Below are 16,817 nucleotides of genomic sequence, written 5' to 3'. Positions count from 1 at the left end.
GAGTTCACTCCAGCGAATCCGAGCGAGAACAAAGGCTATAGAGTGGAAAGATAGATCACTCCAGTCTATTACCGTTCTACAGAGAAGAATGTTTTGAGATTGGCACACATTTGGGCCTTTTTTGAAGAAATGTAAATAGTTTGTCCTTTTACATGAGTTATAATGTTCATTATGTTTATTTTTGCACTGCATGACTCCAAATATATAGGAGAACTGTTTTAGAACATTGCTGTGTGTGTGATTTCAATAAATATGACATTATTATTTTGATTATTGGCATAAGTGAATGTCATGAGGGCAAAAGCGTCTGGACTTTTTTTTGAAAAAATGTATATATTTAGTCAACTGTATAAGTTATAATGTTTATATTTTCACAGTTTGACTCCCAATACATAGAAGTGTTTCAGACAGGAGATTGGCTTAGCTTTTATTGATATGTGTGTGATATCAATACATATCTGTGAGATTCATGTTCCGTTTTATTTATTTATTTGTCTTTAAGGTCATACAACCTTTTTTTACATTCAAGTGACCTCACTGCAGCACAAATATTCTAATAGCCCAGTTTTTCCTGAAAAAAATGATGTTCATAAATTGACTGTAGACAACAGGGTTGATGTTTTACAAGCTTTTTTAGAAAATAAAACCAGACGGACAATGAACTGTAAAAATGACCTTAGGTTTCTGAGCATTAAACAGACAACTTGTCATGGTGGACAATAAGATATATTATTTTCTAAATCTCCCTACCTCCCTTTTGACAAACTTTGCACCCTGATTTTGGACATTTAATGTTCCTGGGCTTTGAGAACAGCTCTAATGCCCTGTAGTCTCGACCCCCCGCAAATATGTTTCTCATCGGAGCTGCACAAATCACATGGGTGACCCATTTTGGTTTCAAAACGGCGAATTTCAGCTAAAGGTTAAGAGGTTACATGCCTGCCCACTGCCACTGGGTCTAACGTTAGCGGTCCGCTGACCCACTGCCGCTGGGTCGAACGTTAGCGGTCCGCTGACCCACTGCCGCTGGGTCTAACGTTAACGATACACTGACGCACTGTGGCTGGGTCTAATGTTAGTGGGCTGCTGACCTACTGCCGCTGACCCACTGCTGCTGGGTCTAACGTTAGAGGTCCACTGACTTGTCGCTGGGTCTAACTGTTCCTCCTCATTCCCTCCGAGAACGTCACCCAAGCTGCGTCAGGAGGCTCTCCTCCCAGCGAGCTTCCAAACAGTTTACTTTGTCACTGGACAACTAACAACAATCTCCATTTTGTTGTGTACCCATCAAATGACCACGGCAAACAGTCCAATGGCCTTTCTATCCATTTTATTTCTATAAGAGGACACCATGAAGACTCCAGAGACTGTTGACGTTCACTCCATGCTGATTTATTTCTTACATTTTAACAAACAAACCGAGCTGCCTCGGACACATCAACTGAACTGGTGATATTTTTACTTCTAACAGTCCTCTCATCTTCCTTTTCTTAAGTACACCTAGGTCCTTGTGACCCAGACAATAACTACTAACGTATATGTTAGTCAACAGATGGTTTACTTCAAATGACTTAACTTTATTTCATCCTGGAGGGTACTGAGCATGTCCTGGTGTACCACACTGGTCATATCAAACTACTATACTGTATTTTTATACTATATTATACTTTATTAGCTTTACCATGGCCTAATTAGTGGCATAGGAGACACCATACATGTCAAAAGACCTTAATCATGTTGGTGTCACTGATCATATTACCTTGGAACATAGCAATGCACAAGTGAGTTTTTATAGTTTTATACAGATCATAATATGTCCATCTCAGCTTTGCTTCAAAGAGAAAACTCCTCTGCTCCCTGACAGGAAACACCTTGCTAGGCTAACGTCCCTATGCTAACTCCCTCACATCTCCCTTGTTTAAACTAAAGATAGCTTTCAACCTGCACTTCCTGTCTCCCTGACACAGAGAGAAAAGTCTCATCTTAAACATGATACACAAATTAAAACATGAACCCAATGTGTATTGAATAAACTCCCATATTGATACATGATTAATAGTGAATCTTGCTAAACATACATTACTTAGAAAGAAGTGAATGTGTGTGGGCCCTATAAAAAAATCAGGTGGTTACATTTGTCTGATTTCTTGATTATAATTGATTATATGACATCACAAGACAAAACAATATCTAATAAAATATTTTAAATAAGAGTGTACTTTTTCCTACTACACAATATAATGTCTTCTATCTAGATGTTGATACATAACGATTTCTGTTTGATACTTGAGAAGTTTTGCTTGGACTTAAATGCACAAAAGTTATTCCATGTCACCAGTCTCAGGTTCAGAAGAGTCTCCAGTCTGGTCTTCAGTCTCTGGTTGGAAAAGTGGATGTGAGTTCCTGGCTGGTTCTGGTCCTCCACAGTCCTCTCCATCAGCTTCTGTTTCCATCTGACCAACACATTTATGTGTTTTGACACAATAACGCCGGGCAAATCTTCTGTTACAAACACTGCAGCTGAATCTTTTCTCTCCTGTGTGGACTGCCATGTGTGACCGTAAATGTCCTCTCTGTGTAAAAGATGTATTACAAACTGAGCAGCTAAAAGGTTTTTCTCCTGTGTGGATTCTCATGTGTATCTTTAAATCTCCACTCTGTATAAAAGATTTTTTACAGACTGAGCAGCTGAAAGGTTTTTCTCCAGAATGTGTCATCATGTGTGTCTTCAGGGTTCCACGTTCAGTGAAAGCTTTACCACACTCAGAGCAGCTGAAAGGTTTTTCTCCTGTGTGGATTCTCATGTGTTTCTGTAAACTTCCACTCTGTGTAAAAGATTTATTACAAACTAAACAGCTGAAAGGTTTTTCTCCTGTGTGAGTTCTCCTGTGTGACCGTAAATTTTCACTCTGTGTAAAAGATTTATTACAAACTGAGCAGCTAAAAGGCTTCTCTCCTGTGTGGATTTTCATGTGTAGTTGTAAATAATCACTCTGTGTAAAAGATTTCTTACAAACTGAGCAGCTAAAAGGTTTCTCTCCTGTGTGAGTTCTCATGTGTTTCTTCAGATCTGACTTGAAGCCAAATGCTTTCCCACACTCAGAGCAGCTGAATGTTTTCTTACGTCTTGAATCATGTTTCAGAGAGTTTAAAGCTGACTGAGGTTCTCTGGTCTCCTTCCAATCAGCAATGTTATCAGTCTCAGGTTCAGAAGAGTCTCCAGTCTGGTCTTCAGTCTCTGGTTGTAAAAGTGGATGTGAGTTTCTGGCTGGTTCTGGTCCTCCACAGTCCTCTCCATCAGCTTCTGTTTCCATGTGTTGAGTTTGTCTTTGATGAACCTGTGAGGACTGAGCTTCCTCTTCATCATCTTCACTCTTCACAGGGACAGGAGTGAATGGGAACTTGGTGATATCAGCCTCCTCCAGCCCTTGAAGCTGCTCTCCCTCCTGACTACTCCACAGTTCCTCCTGTTCCTCTTTAATGTGTGGGGGGGGCTCTGGCTCCTGCTGGTCCACACTGGAGCTACACTCTTGCTGCTCAGGGGGAACCCAATCTTTAACCACCAACAGCTGCTGAACATCTGCAGGAAACACAAATTGACAAAAACTGGAACGTCAGACAAAACCAAGACAACTGCACCATTCAACAACTTGCCTCCATTTCGGAACAATCACAACCCCTGACATTTTCATAATGTATATCATATACATGTATATATGATGTATGATATATGATGTATATATGATTCCCTACTCCTGCTGACGTGAAGATGAAGTTGCTGAGGGTTCACTGTATAGGACCAGAGCGCAGTACAGGTGGGTACCAGCACATTGATCTGCAAGAAGCTACGGTACACAGACAGTGAGCAGATCTGAAGGCAGTCAGAGGCTCTCAGCTCGAGGTGTACGGCAGAGAAGATATACATTTATTCAAACCTTTGCTGTCAAAATTTTGACAGCCCTAATATAAACCAATGTAACCATATCATGCTATTGCCGACAGGGATACTAGTATCTATCGCCCCTCGCGGTTTTGAATGGGGTCCGGGTCCACCGGTGCTAATACGGCACTGTTGCCTTAACGACTGTTATCTACCGGATGGAATAGCAACGCACATTTTGGTGCCTTATTTAGGTGCCACTTAAATGCCTGCGCTTCTCTCTGATGCTCCGAAAACGGACGGTAGAGGGAACTGAAACATCGCCGCACAGGAGGCCAATCAACACTACACTTAGCAGCAGGTACCGTTAGCCTACCGTTAGCTAGCAGCTGCAGTAAACACTCTTAAAATGCTGACAGCTAAACGGTGTAAAGTGTGACTGTATTTCACTGGAGAGGATTCTAACACTGGACTGTAGCTGCCGTTGTCTGAAGAACACAGTCAGTCAGACAGTTTCTCGCCTCGCCAGCCTGGTGGTGCATTCACTGTAATTGTAAAATACCCTTTTCCCATTTTGATTTGATTTATTTTAAGTGTATCAAGAATGCCTTACACATGAAAAAAAAAAAAAGACATCAAATACAATCAAGCATAAAAACACAATAAAGTCCAGGACTTACTTCCATTGTGGTCCTCAACACATAACATCAGGACAAGACAAGAAATTCACAGAGTGTATATTAATCAATGACATAACAAAAACATTTTTCTTAAATAAATAAAAATGGTAACTTGCCTTTTGATCTATTCCGCAACCCTCTCCAGTAACCAGACCTTGATACTCTTTTTAAAAGAGTTCAGGCTGGAAATGACTTTAATATAACGATCTAACTTGTTCCACTGAACTGCCCCTATATAGGCAAAGGTTCCTTTCCCTAACACTGTCTTAAATTAAGGACACAGGTCAGATATGCTGCCACGAGTATACATATTGTTTGTCCTTTACCTTAGTTATAAGACAGAACAAAAAAATTGGGACACTACCAAACAATATTTTATGGATCATGATCAGTCTTAACATAGTAACCCGAGACTCCACAGGGAGCCAGTTGAGCTCAACAAATTGTGACTTACCTATATGCGATCTATGGCCCAAGTTCAGAATTACTTTTAATAATTTATTCTGTGCTGTTTGCAGCCTCCCTTTAAGTTGGTTTGTTAGGCCTTCAAACCAGGAGGTCCATGCAAATTCAAAGTGGGTTAAAATTAAGGCGTTGGCTAAGATGATCTTTGTTGACCTTTCTAAAAATGTAGAGTTTCTGACTAAAAACTTTGTGAGCCCCGTGACTTTACTCAAAACCTTGTTGGCCATATTCCTGCCATCCAAGTTGTTTTCTAGGATGCAACCCAGGTATTTTACTGATGTTTTTGTACTGACCTCAACATTATTCAAACTGACCCTAAATTCCGAGCATCTAAAATGTAGGGACAGCATATTGTCAATCAGCCAGTTGTTTACAGATGAAAGCTCAGAGCTCAGGGTTCTCTCTAGTGTTGATTGTCGTTTATGAGACAATAAAAGTGCCAAGTCATCAGCGTACAAAAACAGTTCACATGAACAGGAGTCTGCCATATCATTAATGTATGTTAAAAATAAGGACGGCCCGAGAATGCTTCCTTGTGGAACGCCACATTCAACTACATTAGGGTCAGACAGCACTCCCCCTCAGACCACCAATTGTTCCCTCCCTGATAGGTAAGACCTAAACCACGTACAGGTGGAGCTGTCTGCCCCCAAGGCCTTAAGTTTGGCAATCAGTCTGTCATGATTCACCGTATCAAATGCTTTTTGAAGATCCAATAACACCATTCCGCAATTCTATTTCCCTGCGTATGGTGTTGGATAAATACAATAGGCATGATTCAGTAGAATGTGACTTCCTGAATCCGGATTGGAATTTAAACATGAAGTTGTTTTTATTCATGTATTCATAAAATTGCTCATTGACCAACTTTTCAAAAATGTTTAAGACTGTGCACAAAATAGAGACTGGTCTGTAGTTACCAGGATCATGGCTGTTTCCCTTTTTAAAAAGGGGAACTACCCTCTTGAGGTCATTTGGGAAAACACCCGATTCAACAGACGTAAGGGATGTAAGGATGTAAGGGGCTATTTGGGCAGCGGCATCTCGTAAAAACCGAGGGGATAACCCATCTAACCCAGGGCCCTTAGAGCAGTCTAGCTGTAAGAGCTTTTTTTCCATCTCCCCTATCTCAACCTTCAGTAAAGAAAATGAATTGGGCAGTGCTCCAAGTTTATTATAAAATGATTTCACCCTATCTATGCTAAATAACCCAGAGGAAGGACGAAGATTTGAGACCAGCTTTTCTGCTATAGAAGTGAAGTAAGTATTAAAATGATTAGCAACCTCTTTCTTATTGAAATTCAGGACACCCTTAATTTTTAGTCCTTTGTTTCTTGGTTTCTTATTTGTCTTAGCAGCCCCCAAGGTCTTCCACAACTTTTTTGGGTTATCTTTATTATTTGATATATCATTCTTATAGTGGGTTGATTTTGCGTCTCTAATAAGTTCCTGAGTTTTATTTCTTGCTTGCTTATATAAAATAAAATCATCATGATTTTTTGTTCTATGAAAAGTTTTAAGTGCTTTTTCCCTGGTTTTAATAGCATCATGTATAACTTCGTCAAACCATGCACTAGAATGCAGTTTAACTCTGATCTGTCTGATCATGCTATGTTAACACATGAACAATTTACCACCGGGGACCAATCCACCTCATCCACATGCATCTTGAAGGTTTCCTGGGAGTAATGTTTAAATGATTACTGATTATGACTAAAATTATATTATGATCACTTATGCCATAAGTAATAATACCACTTTGAGATATTTTAGATTTGTCTGAAACTAAAATCAGATCAATAATACTCTCACAAGTCTTGCTTATCTTTGTGGACTTTTTTACCAGCTGTTCCAGACCGAAAGAGTGACACAGGTCCTCCAGCATTTTGCCAAAAGGATGAGCACAGCCTGACACATTTGTGTTCATATCCCCCATTAATATCAGCTCTGAGCTCTCTTTGTCTGATAAGTTCAAGAGAACCTGTTCTAACTTGTCATAGAAGGTAGCATGGCCTGGCAGTCTGTAGCAAGCCCCCAATAAAATAGGATTGGTTTTTGGTAAACATATGTCCAACCAAACAATCTCTAAATCACTAGCAATGTCATCTCTACAGTTAAAGGCCACATCAGAGCACACATATACACAAACCCCGCCCCCTTTTCTATTTCGGTCCTTCCTAACTATACAGTAATTATTAATGGCAATTTCCTCATCGCTTATAGTTTCATCTAACCAACTTTCCGTTAAACAGATAACCCCGACCTCTGATCGTTTCACCAGTTGTCTAATTTCATAAATTTTTGGTGGCAGACTTCTAACATTAAGATGTAGGAAATGTAAACCTTTCTTACTAAAAGTTGATTTAAAGTCTGATTTAAAGTTCATGACCTTATCCTCCGTCATGTGCATGTTGACATGGTCGTCAAGATTCCGGGGCATATTCCCACTTTCATTGAGGTGATGGGCACCGGCGATAGGAGACAGAAAAACCGTGACGCTGTGGGACCCTGAACCGCGAGCCCCTGGACTAGCAGGAGCCGACATCACGTCCCCACTGACGGCCGGGATGTCGCTGCATCTCCGGCACGACACGTGGATAACGAGGCCGCAAACCCGCACCTACGCCTTGGATTTATTAGCTGGGGGGCTAAGTTTGCCAGTTCACTGGTAGTCCCGCTGACAGGTGAAGCCAGCTGAAGATGTGCTGCATGGCTAACAGCAGGATCCATGCCAGTGGACAGCCAAGGATGTGGGCCCAGATTTAGCTCTATATCCCCAGCCAAAAGCAACATAACCACCATTTGGGCGAGACCCTTGTTAGCTGAGTGTCTTCTGCCTTTGTCCGACAAGGACGGGACACTGGCATAGCCATTTACCAACCACTTTGAATATATTGTGTGTTGGCCTCCCGCCGCAGGGACAAACAAACACACCTCAGCCCCCGAAGAGCACCATCAAACACGCATCCAGTGATTTTCACCGTTTTGTGCTCCTTTTTTTTTTTTTAGATCAACTTTTTATTGTTTTATATTTTTGAACATACAGAACAGACAAATACAATTGAACAAGGTGCTCCTTTTTTAAATTATATATATATATATATATATATATATATCTATCTTTCGGTTTAGGCACCGTTTTAAAAGTATCATATGTTGATAAGAGCATTAAAATGAGAAAAAATAAATCATGAGACATTTAAAATAGATAAAAATGTGCGATTAATTGAGAGTTAACTATGACATTAATGCGATTAATTGCAATTAAATATTTTAATCGTTTGACAGCACACATTTTTATTATTACTTGATAAGTATAACAATGAACCCAAAATGAATATAAAGAATGTCATTAATATTTCAATATTTTATTATTAATGTTCAAATGACTGTGACCGGCACACACAAAGCCCCCTTCATTTTTCATCTCATCTGATCAATCACACAAAGCTGTCAAAACTAGTCAAAAATTATGTTTAAATGTTCCTTCTAAAAAACAGGCTCAAACTATTGGAATAACTATTTTTGCACATTATGTCCTGTAATAGAAAAATCACATATTTATCCTTTAACATATCTTACTATTGACTTGTTTATTTAGTTTTTAGCAGCATGAACTATTTACCCCTATATTGATGTATGGATCCTGATAGCCATCTTTATGTTCTTCTGTTTATCTAAAGTGCAGAGACTGGTTTTTCTCTACCGCCTATTTCACCCCCTCCCATGTGCTGTCAGCTGGTCAGGGCTGTTAATTTTGCATTATGTCACTGCATTGTGTAATTTGTGCAATACGTAGGCTATTGTGATTGGGCAATATGTTAGTTGTGCAAAATGTCAGTGTGCAAGGGCTGTGCTACACTTATTGCGGAGAATACAGCCGATAGGGTTGTTCAATTAATAACTGCCACTGAAAAGAGGAGTTAATATGCTTACTATATAGGTACCTGTCTAATGTATATGAGAACATGTTTTGGGTTGCATGAGAGTATGTGTTGAGTAGGGGTGGAACGGTACATGTATTCATATTGAACCGAAACGGTACGGGTGTATCAGTTCGGTACATGAATTTACACGGAGAATACACGGTATAAAAATAAATAAAACTTGCGTGCAAATTAATTAATGTAATGCAGAACTAATGTAATGCGGAACTACTGTTAGATACCAGGTTCTAGGGACACCTAATCTGTAGCTAGGCCTGTCACGATAGTCAATAAATCAATTAATCGCACTATAAAGAAAATTAGGTTGATAATTTTTCCAGCCATGATAATTTCCATTTGCATGCTTTGTTTTCCTTGTCTCTCTCTCACTCTACCAAAGAGACTGGAGGACCACTCTCGGTTCCTTAGCGTAACGAGGAGTGAACCCTCTTGTCAGTCGCATGGTCTTTGTGTGGGTGGGACTCCAGGCGGAGTGACAGAAAACGCTAGTTGAGAGTTGGAGCAGGGTTTCCAGCAGCACTTTGCAGTTAAGGGGCCGTCAAAAAAAAGAAAGTATATAAGCGATATCCGTCGTGTTACTTGGCGTCCTGTTTTCTCCCTTTCATTCCAAACCACAGTTGACAACCTGCAGGTGGAGACAGCTTCGCAAGCGGTTTCAGGAAAGTGGCTGCATGTGTCTGACAATGCACAGAACATTAATGCTACAAGCCTACAGCTGCCCGAGGACACGGAGTGCGGAAAGTGTGTCAAGAGTTGCGCCAGTGTTTGTGTTTGTGTGTGTGTGTGTGTGTGTGTGTGTGTGTGTGTGTGTGTCTGTGTGTGTGTGTGTGTCTGTGTGTGTGTGTGGGCCCGCCCCCACGAAGCCCCGACCTGCAGAGGAGCAGAAGCTGCACCTTCGCCAAAATAAAGACTGAAAAACAGAACTATTTTGGTACAAACATTTACTCGCCATGTGGCAGATAGATAGATATATGTAAAGTATTAATTATACATTATTTAAATGTATATTTAGTGTTAAAAAATTGTTAAATGTAGTACAGAGTCTGTAGTCTATTGCACAAACACTCAAGGAATGCTGCAAACATTTGACAGCCAGTAGGCTATGAATTGTCTGGGAGAACATACGTGTCACAAACAGCAATTCCACAACTGTGCAACAGCGTGAAAGACGTCATACTAAAGGAGATCAAAGACATATTGTGGATATTTAAAATGTCTTCCAGTTCCAGTGTTACATCATTCTTTAGAAATAAAAGTGTATTGATCTTTGAAAAGGTGTACCTGCATTATTATGCCATTATCATTATATTAGATGAAAATGGTCTCGGAAAGACAATATTATCATTTATCGCAATAATTTCTGGGACAATTTATCGATGAAGCTAGCCGAGCTCCGCCTACATGCAGTTTTTTGTCAGTTCGACGGTCCAGTGAGAGAGTGAGTCAGAGATAGCAGCACTAAAGGACGAGTATGGAGATCCCGGCCTCGAAAACTTCAGTCTTCGGGTCAGTTACAGTAGTACAGGCGAGAGAGTGATGGATAAGACGAGGACTGCATGTCGGCGTTGTTCAGCAGTTGTTGGGTATGTAAGTGGAAGCTTTTAAATACAAAAACAAATAGGGCTTCAAGTATTTGCTGAATGTGCTCGAACCTCGTTACAACATACCATCCAGTCCACATATTTGTTATTGTTGTTATTATTGTTTATATATGTAATTTACACTTTCATAAATAAGAGATGCTGTATTTCCAGTTTTATAGCTGATTGTCTTATTTGCAAGTTACAGATGGAGTCTGGAGATGATGTGGGGTACTCTTCGTTTACTGTTGACATCTTACTTTACACACTAAAGGCTGTTGCAGCTAGCTCAGGGGAGAGACTGTATGACTAAGTGCTACAGCCTGAGACATGCACAATAAAAAAAAAAAAAAAAGTGCCTTCTGCATTTTTGTTATGCTTTTCCCTCCATTGTATCGAACCGAACCGTGATGTCTGAACCGAACCGTGACTTCTGTGTACCGTTCCACCCCTAGTGTTGAGAAATGCTTATTTTCTGTATTTTGTGTTGTCTTTGTAAAGCTGTTTTTGTACTGTGTGCACAAAACGTACGTCGTACTTGGCCGTCGGCTGTAGTCTCTGCGGTATGTTAGAAGTGCCGACGTGAGGTGAAACCACAGCCGGCCACTAGTACCCGGCCGTCGATGTGTCAGGGCCTTTATGGGGGCTGCCATCTTCCTCTGTTTCTAGGTATCGACGCAAGTTATGCAAATCAAAGTATTTTTGTAATCAACGTTGATGAATCGTCCCAGCCCTAACGCTGATATTTTGTTATACTTAAACAAAGCTGCCACTTCAGTACTTCTTATTTTAGATCCTTTTGCAGAATTCAGTTCCCTGTCCTGTTATAAAACTTAAAAAAAATCTGCACTATTTCCATTAAATTCCAAACTGGACCCTAGCTCATTGCACCAACTTATTCCTATTGTCAAACAATTTAAGCAATTGGGAGTTAGTCTCGCTTTGCCAGACCTTCCTCCACCGTGCTGTGGAGGAAGTAGGGGTGTAAGAAAAAAATGTATACACTTGAGTATTGCGACATTTAATTTTGCAATACTGTATCGATTTTCAAAAACGCAATATTGATTTTTTTAAATTTTTAAAAAAATATGTTTTCTTTTGTAATTTTTTTTTTTTTTTTTTTTTTTGTTTATGTGCAAAAATATTCATGTAAGACAGTAGTTCACGTTAATGTTGTGTTTAAACCCCCTACCGCTAGATGGCTATGCTGAGACGCACCACTAGTGTCCTTGCCTAACAGCGCCTAGTAGTGCCTGACTTTTTGCTATAAGCTAACAATGTAGCTATGGCTGAACTTTGGCCAACTTTAGCATATACAAATTTGCTCACTAAGAACCTATGAACCACAATCCCAAACTGGCAGTTTGATTTTCTGTGTACTGAATTGTTTACCTAAAGTAATCAGTGAATGCAAGTGTAACTGTTAAGAAGGAACAGTTTATATACCTTTTTAAAATATGTGATGGATGATAGTGTTCTTATGTGATGGGGAATGTCATTCCAAATTTTGTATGTATGAAAAAAGGATTTCTGACCATAGTGGTTTTTGTATGGGGGAACTGGAATGAGTGCCTGTGGAACTGACTTAGTGAGGCATACTGGTCTCATATAGTGTGTTGGGAGAAGTGCAGCAAGTGTTGGTGAAGTATTATTTTGAATCTGAAAATAAAATGTAATTGCGTGGCTGTTTATATAATTCTGGTAAGTCAGAGCATTTGAGCGTGTGAGTGCAATGCAATGGTGGGACCACTTTGGAAGATTACTGTGGATCTTGAGAGCTCGATTGTATAATCGTGCTATTAGTTCAGTAATTTCCTTAGTGGTAAGAGACCAGATTGGAAGACAGTAGGACATTGTTGAAAACACAATTGCATGTAGGTAGGTTTCAGAAAAAGGAAAGATATGATCTAATCTTGTATACACAAAGTTTCTGATTCAGATTTTTTGTTAAGTTAGAAATGTGATCCCGGTATATAAGGTGTGAAGCAAGTAGCACACCAAGATATTATAAGTCTTTGTGACGACAAGATCTTGGTTTGCAAAGGTAATAGAATCGTGAAAGAAAGACTTTTTCTGGGTGAGTGAAAATACATACATTCGGTTTTGTTTTTACATCGACGGTCAAGTGGTTCTTTTTCAACCAGTCATGTAAGAACTGAAGATCAGATGATAATTTGGAATTCATGACATCAGGATTTGAGTCAGAGAGAAAAATCATAGTATCATCAGCGTACAGTAAGCAATTTGAGCACTGGGAGGTAGCAGTCCTCTTAAGGCTCTGACACACCAACCCGACTGCCGACCGTCGGCAGAAAAGGCAGTTGAAAAAGATCCAAAAAACGCCGACTTGAGCGTACATCCTGCGTGTGCCCGAGACGTAATACGTCTCCATAACAGCAGACTGCACTAACATGAAAACTGGAAATGACGAACGCGTCACATGGGTCTGGTTTCTCCAGCTGACCATAATGGCGGTTCATTCGGAATACGATCTTGTGTTTTACGAAAATAGTTCACTGAAACGTGTTTCTGAAAACAATTTAAGCATTCGTCCCGCCCATCCTACTCGTCATTTCTGGGTTAGCACTCCACCAATCAGATTGGTCATTGAGTCCGACTACCCGCCCTCAGATTCAACATGTCAAATCGGCCAAAATGAAGGCCGGTGGCCCCTCCGACGGACGACAGCATGGAACACACCGAACAGACTCGAGTCACTGACCTCGCCTGACTGTCCGTCGCCTAATTATCAGGTGTGTTAGAGGCCGTAACATTGTTTAGCCAACAAAAAGTGAGCGCCATGCAGCGAAGACAGTTACGTTTAGACACCAATACAACTTGTTAAAAACGACCGATTAGTCGACTAATCCACTCAGAGTGTTTCCCCCTTCCCCTAAAAACACGTTAAATAAACACGTCCACATTGTTCCTACCTTTCTCTTCATCATCTTCACTCTTCACAGGGACAGGAGTGAATGGGAACTTGGTGATATCAGCCTCCTCCAGCCCTTGAAGCTGCTCTCCCTCCTGACTGCTCCACAGTTTATCCTGTTCCTCTTTAATGTGTGGGGGGGGCTCTGGCTCCTGCTGGTCCACACTGGAGCTACACTCCTGCTGCTCCTCTTTAATAACAATCTGGCCTTTGTCGTCTGGAGGCAAAGCTGAAACATAAACAGAAGTTAATGTCAGCTAAAGCTTAGAGATTGCAGGGTTTCCCCAGAAAAGTTGTTTAGCTCGGTGGCCATGTGTGAAAATGAGACTCTAAAAAGCTATAAGCCTCCATAGGGCCCTACATGAAGTCAGCGCTACAAGCTAACTGGAAATTTTAAAATATGACTATGTCTAAGTACCGGTTAAGATGACTTGAATTGTCATGTTTTTGTATGTTATAGACACACACGCAAATGCACACCAAAGACGCACACACAGACACACACACACCCCCTCAGTGGTTACAATACTTACAGATGTACAGTGGAGAGTGTCATCACCAGCTCCATCACAGTGTGGTATGGAGACAGCACTGCTCGGGACAGGAAGGCTCTCCAACATGTTATAAAAACGGCACAACTCATCTGTGGAGCAGCCTTCACATCACTACAGGACATGTACGTCACCAGGGTCATCGGGAGGACCCACAACATAATTAAAAACAACACCCACCCACAACACAGTCTCTTCACTCTCCTGCCCTCAGGAAGGCCCTACAGGAGTATGAAAGCACAGACAACAAGACTCACAACCAGCTTCTATCCACAGGCCATCAGACTCCTGAACACTGCAATGGACCTTTTTCCACAGCAGACATCTTGACTCGTCATAGTAGGAAAAGCACAGCTGAAATTGATAGCTCAATTCTAAAGGTGTCACTTTTTTTTTTCTTTTTACTTTGTAATCGAATCGAGGATTTGGGGAATCGTGACACCCCTACTCAGTTCCATCTAGTGTCCCTGTAAGCTATTTCAGTGAGCCAGCATCCACAACACCAGGGCCTCTCCTAAGTGGAATGCAGCCATCATTAATGGTTTGAATACACCTGTGCTTTTCCTACTATGATATATCAACATGTCTGCCGTGAAAAAGGTATATATCCCCCCCCCCCCATACACACACTCCATTTTCCCATTCTAAACTCCTGAACACTGCAATATCCCCCACACACACTCCATCCTCCCCTCCTAAACTCCTGAACACTGCAATATCCCCCACACACTCTCCATCCTCCCCTCCTGAACACTGCAATATCCCCCCACACACTCCATCCTCCCCTCCTAAACTCCTGGACTCACACCACATACAGAGCTGTCTAGGCACAGTGCACTTTATCCATATTCTTATCTCCATTTTTTATATATTTTTCAAACTATTTATTACTTTTTCATTGTTTGTTTTTAGTCCCCAGAGCCAGCCTCTGCTGCCCGGGTCTGGTCCGTCGAGGCCCCTGACCTTCACTGCCACCCATGTGGCAGCGCACCCGACCCCACAGGTGGTGGGCCCATGGGATGGAGAGATGTCCGTCACATAGCTTTTTCGGGCTGTGCCCGGCCGGGCTCCGTGGCAAACCCGGCCACCAGACGCTCGCTGACGAGCCCTCCATCTGGGCCTGGCTCCAGACGGGGGCCCCGGGCTTCCTCCGGGCAGGGTCACTTCATCCCTTCCTCGATTTTTCATAGGGTTTTTGAACCATTCTTTGTCTGGCCCCTCACCTGAGACCACTTTGCCTTGGGAGACCCTACCAGGAGCACAAAGCTCCAGACAACACAGCCCACAGGTTCATAGGGACACACAAACCTCTCCACCACGATAAGGTGATGGTTCCCGGAGAAGCATCTCGGGCATCTGGTAAGGATGCCCCCTGGGCGCCTCCCTAGGGAGGTGGCCTCGGGGGAGACCCAGGACTAGGTGGAGGGATTATATCTCTAACCTGGCCTGGGAACGCCTCGGGATCCCCCAGTCGGAGCTGGTTAATGTGGCCCGGGAAAGGGAAGTTTGGGGTCCCCTGCTGGAGCTGCTACCCCCGCGACCTGACCCCGGATAAGCGGACGAAGATGGATGGATGGATGTTTGTTTTTAACTTAATTTCATTCTTTGTGTAAGGAAGACTAGCAAAGCTAACTTTTCATTGCATGGTGTAAGTTGTCTTTACTGTACATTTGACAGTAAACCTGTTGAATCTTGCTAGTTTAGCTGTTCCTCTCTAGTTCTAGTAAGACTGTTGTATTTGGACAATGTTGACAGTCTCCTATGTAAATGACATGGATGTCTATTTTTATTGCAACTTAATGGAGAAAGCAGTGTCATTTCTTTCCAGATAATGATGAATTGACTATTGCTAGAAATAAGCCATTTAAGTTAAGTATATGGTTACTTGAATTCTCATTATGTTTTTGTATCTTGTATTTGTTCTTGTTAAAGACACACACACACAAAGACAAACACTCACTCTCTTTATCCCTCACACACACACACACACACACACCCCTCTAAGCCTCAATGGTTACAATACTGTGCTGTTGTGTTCCACGGTGAACATCACTATTATGTAACCATCACCTATACAGTCCTAAGGGAATACCTATTAAATAAGAACCTTTGTTTATGTAGAAAATAGCCACGAAATCACCATCACCAAACCCACCAGACTCCATGTAAATAGCCAGTACTTTTAGCGTGTATAGAGCCAGCATATTTCCACATGTAAATGTGTGAATTAAGAGTTTATTTCAACCAAAACAGAGTGGTGATTGTTGGAACAGTGGAAAGATGAACCAAGACGGCTTTTGATAGTTTGATTGTGTTTCTGTCCACTTTGAATGCAGTGTGTTTTACGATGATAAAAGTACTGATTATTTACATGGAGTCTGGTGGGTTTGGCGAAGGCCTGTTAAAGAGCGAAGATTACAATAGATCTTACGAACAAATGCTTATTTAAATACTTCCTGTCATATCGTTGCTGAGAGAACAGATGACAGGAAGGAGAGAAAGATCAACTGAAGGTTTAATGAACAAACCTGCTCTGTGGAACCGAAGCTGAGGGTTGAAAACAGCGTCCAGCAGCTCCCGTTGTCGCTCGTTCTCCTCTTTTGAACGACAAAGTTCCTCCTCGTACTCTGCTATCGTTCTTTCAAACAGCCCAAATATCTCTTCAGCAGCCGCAGTTAGTCGCTGCTCCACCAACGCTCTCAGCATCTGGACTTTACACATTTTACCTCTTTCTCAACACAACAGAGAGACTCTGCTAACACACGTTTCTGCTAGACGCCAT

The 16,817-nt window shown here is 41.5% G+C and overlaps 1 protein-coding gene across 2 annotated transcripts; it reads right to left on the bottom strand.

Annotated features, from left to right (window-relative positions):
- Positions 1 to 1,376: 1,376 nt before the first annotated feature.
- On the bottom strand, positions 1,377 to 16,817 carry LOC144521384 (uncharacterized). 2 transcript variants are annotated; one of them, XM_078255942.1, is made up of 3 exons: positions 16,564 to 16,817; positions 13,486 to 13,713; positions 1,377 to 3,580 (listed from the first exon to the last, which is right to left on the bottom strand). In XM_078255942.1, exons 1-3 carry the CDS (start codon positions 16,754 to 16,756, stop codon positions 2,322 to 2,324), a joined length of 1,680 nt encoding a protein of 559 aa, XP_078112068.1. In that variant the 5' UTR covers positions 16,757 to 16,817; the 3' UTR covers positions 1,377 to 2,321. The 2 variants fall into 2 exon arrangements, with proteins under 2 accessions (XP_078112068.1, XP_078112070.1); XM_078255944.1 differs by lacking the exon at positions 13,486 to 13,713.

This window comes from Sander vitreus, chromosome 7 (assembly GCF_031162955.1).
Source record: "Sander vitreus isolate 19-12246 chromosome 7, sanVit1, whole genome shotgun sequence".
NCBI classification, from domain to species: Eukaryota; Metazoa; Chordata; class Actinopteri; order Perciformes; family Percidae; genus Sander; species Sander vitreus.
Note: the sequence above shows the minus strand (reverse complement) of the source record. Positions and strands in the feature narration are given on the sequence as shown.